The sequence below is a fragment of the Octopus bimaculoides genome, chromosome 1, assembly GCF_001194135.2.
Source record: "Octopus bimaculoides isolate UCB-OBI-ISO-001 chromosome 1, ASM119413v2, whole genome shotgun sequence".
NCBI classification, from domain to species: domain Eukaryota; kingdom Metazoa; phylum Mollusca; class Cephalopoda; order Octopoda; family Octopodidae; genus Octopus; species Octopus bimaculoides.
The window spans coordinates 33,252,067-33,258,741 of NC_068981.1; the positions used below are offsets into that span (position 1 = coordinate 33,252,067).

Here is a 6,675-nt window from a genome sequence, read left to right on the forward strand (position 1 = left end):
AATTGTTTCCAAAGGAATTTTTGTCCATCCTTCAGCTTAAACAGTCTCCAGATCTTGTAGTGATGATGGTGGAGGACATCGACTCCTTACTTGTTTTTCTAAAATGCACCATAAGTGTTCAATAATATTGAGATCTGGGGACTGTGATGGCAAGATAAGATGTTCAACTTCACTAGAATGGTTCCCATGCCATTCAGTAACAACTTTAGCTGTGTGAATTGGTGCATTATCATCCTGAAAGATTACATTTCCCTCCGGAAACAGTTCCGCAATCATAGGATGAATTTGATCACATGAAATGCTTAAATTGTCTTGACTATTAATTCTGCCATAAAGGGAAACCATTGGGCCAGCAGGATTCCAAGATATAGCCCCCGCAGATCATCACAGATCCTCCATGTGTGGCTTGATAGTAAGTTATTGTTGAGAGATTTTGTTTGGTTCGAAGAGAGAGTTCAGCCAAATGTGGAAATAACTTTGTACATAGATGAGTCCAATTTAGTTGTACCTGATTCAAGTCATGAGATTCTCTTTGTAGAAAGTTGGCTTTTGCTATATTTCAGGTTTCACAAAAGAATATTTACAGATGAATTAGTTGGTTGCCTAGAGTAACTCCAACCAAAATTAGATGTCATTTGATCTTTGTTCAGAAATTTTAAACTGTGTGTTTTGGAAGGGCAAGAATTGATAGACTATGTTGCTATAAGTGTTTATTGGCTTTACTAGTTGGTTTTCAGCATGGTTACTTGTATTTCTATTATATTCTTTTAGACTGATGCTCACACATAACTACAGGGCATTATCTTCTATCTTTTACTTCCTTCAGTCAATAGACTGTGGAGGCGCAATGGCCCAGTGGTTAGGGCAGTGGACTCGCGGTCAGAGGATCGCGGTTTCGATTCCCAGTACTTATTTCTCTTTTTTAAGCTTAGTACTTATTCTATTAGCATGTTTGCCAAACCGCTAAGTTACAAGGGAAGTAAGCACAACAACACCAGTTGTCAAGTGGTGGGAGAGAGGGATAGACAAACACCTACATACATACATACATACATACATACATACACTTACCCAAGGCACTATGCAGTGGGAATGAACCCAAAACAATGTGGTTGGGAAGCAAGCTTCTTACCACCCAGCCACACCTGTACCTTTAACATTATACATATTCACTAAATCACGCTCTCCTTATCTAATTCTCTTCACTAACAAATATATTTTTTGTTTTGCAGATGTTGTATCAAGATTTCTCCTTACATTCTCTGTTTATAAGAATGCTAAAAAGTTGCTAAATACAAATCAGCCAGATGGTACATTGACCTGTATACATGGCATTCGATTCCTCAGCATGACCTGGGTCATATTAGGTCATACCTATATCTTTGGTTTGCCAGTGTGGAGTAAGTTTTCAATTCATTTAAGACATAAACAAATTCTATTGAAATCTCAAGACCTTGAGTTGACCGGAAATATTCTAAAACAATATACAATTCAGTACAAGTTAACATGTAATATATTTGATATTTCTGTTTTGTATTTGGCTTCCAAGATACTTGATGTGAGCTTGTATATTTGATTTATTGACTAAATGGTTAATCAAACAACTTCTAAGTTAATCGATTAAACTAACTGACTAATGATAAAGAAGTGAAACAGAATCAAAGCAAGTGTTTATCATTGACATAATGACCCACCTAGGCAACAACAAAACCATGTAGTTGTGTGTATCATAAAATTGTTACTTCCCTTCCTGTCACATAATTATATCTTTGTTTTCTTCAAAGAAATAATAACAGATTTATAAAATAATTTGGCTAAAAACACATATGCCACAGAGACAAGAAATATGCTTATTAAGGAGAACTCACTAAGGATTTCAGAAATATAAAGTTATATAAGTATACTTAAATCAACTTAAAATCAATATTTCTAATCAGTCACAAAATGAAATGTTTATTGGTTTTGCATTCAATGATTGGGAGAGGTGAAAGATGAGTGACATGCAAATAATGTACAAGACCTTCTCTGTTCTGAGTATTTGAGGGTACGTACAATAAACAGTTTTCATAGTATTGAATTCTTAGTTATTACTACTTATTATTGGCTTCAGAATATTTATTTTCACCAAAGTAATAAAGTTTGACTAAATTAGCAACACTTTTGATATAGTTTACAAAATTTATTAAAGAATGCATGCCTTAACATCTATAAGAAATTAATAAACTGCAAGGTTGATATAGGGAATTTTAAAAATTTGTCCAGATTCCTTTTCCAGGAAAACTTCCTGTTCTAGTTTAGGCACAAAGCCAGCAATATTGAGAAGAGTGGTTTAACCAATTGCATCAACCCCAGTTCTTGACTAGTATTTAAGAAGATAAAACAAATACTGCCCTTATCAGTATTTTAACTCAGAACATAAAGGGATGTAATTAAATGTCACAGGTTATTTTTGACTAAACAGTCTAACAATTTTGCCCATCTATCACCCTTCCTGTTCTATAAAAAAGTAAACTTCTTATTCTATTAATTTTGGAACTATAGCTGAGATTTTTCTGTAATCATGAACTTATGTAAAAGAATACTTTTCAGGTGAATGAGTAAAATAAGAACTAACACTTTGTTCTCTAAGACAAAAATTCCAACTTTTGAACAGGAAAAACTAAAATAATTTAAATTGAAAAATTCAGCATATTTATGACTATTGCGTTTGTTGTCTTTGAAAGACTAAAAGGGTTTAGAAATGATATATTTCTGTTAATTATAGAGAAACAGAGGAAGTCCTGAAATGACAAAACAGAACTTATTGTCAAAAATATAATGCAAGTAAACCCCAAAACAAAATTTTTGGTAATGTTATGGGTGACAGAGACTTATTTTATATCTATTTTCTTTGAAAAACGTTTTTTTAAATATACAACGTTTTTTCTTTTTGTTCTTATTTTAGAAAACCTAATAATTATTCAGGATTTATCAAAAAATTTTGCATTCCAAGGCATTGCAAATGCTATGGTCTCTGTTGATACATTTTTCTTATTGAGGTAAGTAAAATTGTTAGCAATATCAGTTTTTTTTTTCTTTCTTTTTTAGAAGAAGCAGGAACTATAATAAATATAATGCTACTTAGTATATTATTGGTATTTATTTCCTTCATCCAGAAGTCCATACAAGCACAATCTGCTACCTATACTGACTGCATTACTATTAATCTTTGAAGACTTAGATTTCCTTCCACAAAGTACAAGATAATCTTTTTTAAATATAAAGGAGAGATTTTAGTCTACTGGACTAATTCCAATGTGTCACTGGTTTATGGCTACAAAAAATGTTGAAAGAAAAAATTTGACCTTAATGGTATTTAGATTCAAAACAGTGATCTTTTAAATATTATAAGTAACATTTTGGGAGAGAGAGACAGCCAAAAGGAAACAAGTCTAGTGATAGGAGTCAAACCAAAAAAACGTTTCCCGACTAAGCAAGCTATGACTTTTCACAAGCTAATATATATAGATATCTATTCAACTGGTACTTAACTTATCGACCTTGAAAGGATGAAAGGCAAAGTCGACCTCGGTGGAATTTGAACTCAGAACATAGTCATGGGCGAAATACCACTAAGCATTTCGTCCAACACACTAACGATTCTGCCAGCTCACCACCTTAAAAAGTGTCATGATAATGATATTGTAATAATCATTTATTAATTTATTTATTAATATATCTTTTCATTTAACCTCATCAGTGGACTTTTGGTGTCTTATGGAAACTTTAAAGCTTTGGAGAAAACAGATGGTAAATTTGGCTGGGTGTACTATTACATACATCGATTTTGGCGGTAAGTATTTTAATGACATTGCAAAATATCAATTTAGGATTGAGTTATTTGATACACTTATCTTCTTTAATAATATTTGCTGGGTATACATGTATGTGTGTATGTATACATACACACATGCATGCATGCATACATACATACATACATACATACATACATACATACACACATGCACATATATGCATGCATGAAAAAATACCTTATTGTTGATGTTGATGGTGATATACAAACACACACTGGTTCTTTCTCTATTGGCAAGGAATCTTGAAATAAAACTGAATAATGACATGTATGCATACATACATACATACATACATACATGCATGCATATATATGTCACAGACAAACTGTCCAACCCATACCAGCATGGAAAGAGGACGTTAAATGATGATGTGTGTATGTTTCCTTTAAATGATTATTCATTATCATATCTGATTATTGTATTTAATTTAGTCTTTCTAAAAATGTTATTGTATTAATTGTTTTTTTTTTTTTTACACCAGCTTGACTCCTCCTTACATGCTTGTTATGATGGTGTACATCCCTTTGTTTCGCTATTGGGGTGATGGACCTTATTGGCCAAAGGATGGCTTTGAGATAAATTACTGTAAAGACACATGGTATTTCAACTTGTTATATATAAATAACTTTCTCTCAGATCCACAGAAAGGAATGGTAAGTTGTCTCTTTTTTTTTTAATCTTTGTTATTTTTGTTTATCTTTTACTTTTTTCCGTCATTAAACCAGAGCCATGAATGGGCATTACCTTGTAGAGCTTAGTCAAACAAATTGATATTAGTAATTATTTTTAAGTTTGGTGCTTTTTCTTATGGAGGTGCATGGCTTAGTGGTTAGGATGTTGAACTTATGAAAGTAAGATTGTGGCTTTGATTCCTGCACCAGGTAGTTTGTTGTCTTCTTGAGCAAAACAGTTCATTTAACATTGCTCCAGTCTGGAAAAAGCAAGTAATCTTGTGATAGTCTGGCATTCTATCCAAGGAGGAATATGTGTGCTAGGGAACCCAGCCCTATGTTCCTTATGAAGTATTGTGAACTAACCAACTTCTTCTATTGGATTCCTCATTTAAACCACTAAGTTACAGGGATGGTCATCAAGCTATACTCTTTTACTCTTTTATGCATTTCAGTTATTTGACTGTGGCCATGCTGGAACACTGCTTTTAGTCAAAGAAATTGATCCTAGGACTTATTCTTTGTAAGCCTAGTACTTATTCTATTGGTCTCTTTTGCTGAACTGCTAAGTTTTGGGGACATAAACACACTAACATCGATTGTCAAGCAATGGTGAGCGTACAAACACTGACACAAAGACATACACACATTGGAGCTAAACACAATGACCCCCAGTTGAGAACCACAGGTCTGGCCTCTCAACACCTAATACAAAGCTCCCTCTATCAATACTTCACCCCATCTCTTCACTCCCAGACAAGGGGGTCTTGTCTTGTGAGTTACTTGGTGATGTCACTCATGCTGGTGCCATGAGAAAAGCACCCTGTACACTTTGTAAAGTGGTTAGCAATAGAAAGGGCATCCAGCAGCAGAAAACCATTCCAAAGCAAACATTGGAGCTAAACACCATCCTCTGGTCCAGTCAAACCACCCAACCTGTGCCAGCCGTCAAACAACACAATCCAGTCAAACCATCCAACCCATGCCAGGATGGCAAGGAACACGAACGTTTGATGATGATGATGATAATGATGATATATTATTTACTATCTATAAACAATCATAAACTATCTGAATTTATAAGTGTATGTATGTCTACTGTCTTCCTGTAACATTCAAAACATATCGTTAGTTTTTGTTATATTTGTAGCTATTTTTCTTTTTTTCCTATTTAGTGTATGTCCTGGACTTGGTATTTATCAAATGACATGCAGTTCTACATCATCAGCCCTATATTCATTTTAGCCCTTTATCAGTAAGTAAACGATTTCCCTTCCATATACAGTTTTCTTCTTAAATGCAAGGTCTTAATATCAGTCAACATAAACAGATTAACACTTACAAATGAGTTAAACCCCTTGTTATTATGGATACAATCGAATCACCAAGTAGTGGATCTTTAGTTTCACATTTACTATAATACTATTCTATCAATAACACTTAATTTTCTTTCACGTCTTTCTTTAACAGTTATGTTAGGCTGCATTTGTTGACATTCTGTTGGAGAAGGAGTGCAACAAGGGAACTTTTCTGCTAGAAATAGCAGCCAAATCTATATCTTTTGAATCAGCCTGCTGAATTATGAAATGAAAGATACATTATATAATGTTATCCTACATACACTATGCCTGAATAATAATTGGGTTGGCCATAACTAAGATTTTTATATCTTCACAGCAGCTCACCAATAATTTGTCGGCAACTACTATAGGATGTTACTATGGAAAATGACTCCCAGATGCCATCAGCATATAAACCAACTGTCAAATTAGTTCCATCATAATTAATGCATTGAGGAAAAAAAAAACTCTAATTAATTAATAAATACTTATGTGCTAAAGAGAAAAAAAAGCATCAGCTCAACGACGAACATTATTTTATTCCGAGTGTTTGATGCATTAGATGTGTGCATTATTGTATGTCAATATTTCATCTTTTACTTGTTTCAGTCATTAGACTGTGGCCATGCTGGAGCACTGCCTTGAAGAGCTTTAGTCAAATAAACCAATTTTAGTGCTTATTTCTTTTAAGCCTGGTACTTATTCTATTGATATCTTTTGCCAAACTGTTAAGTTACAAGGACATAAACACTCCAACACCAGATGTCAAGTGATGATTGTGACAAATGTAGACACAACACAACACACACA

General features: G+C 33.6%; 2 protein-coding genes across 7 annotated transcripts in view; one reads left to right on the forward strand and one right to left on the reverse strand.

Annotated features, from left to right (window-relative positions):
* Positions 1-6,675, reverse strand: part of LOC106878029 (solute carrier family 66 member 2) — a 250,218-nt gene that overhangs the window by 71,198 nt on the left and 172,345 nt on the right. The window lies entirely within an intron of this gene.
* Positions 1-6,675, forward strand: part of LOC106878028 (nose resistant to fluoxetine protein 6) — a 74,045-nt gene that overhangs the window by 44,659 nt on the left and 22,711 nt on the right. For both annotated transcript variants that reach the window (XM_052965956.1, XM_052965949.1), the window contains 5 exons: positions 1,233-1,400; positions 2,945-3,038; positions 3,740-3,832; positions 4,336-4,507; positions 5,701-5,780. In XM_052965956.1, the coding sequence (XP_052821916.1) occupies positions 1,233-1,400; positions 2,945-3,038; positions 3,740-3,832; positions 4,336-4,507; positions 5,701-5,780 (607 nt within the window). The remainder of the gene's footprint in view (positions 1-1,232; positions 1,401-2,944; positions 3,039-3,739; positions 3,833-4,335; positions 4,508-5,700; positions 5,781-6,675) is intronic.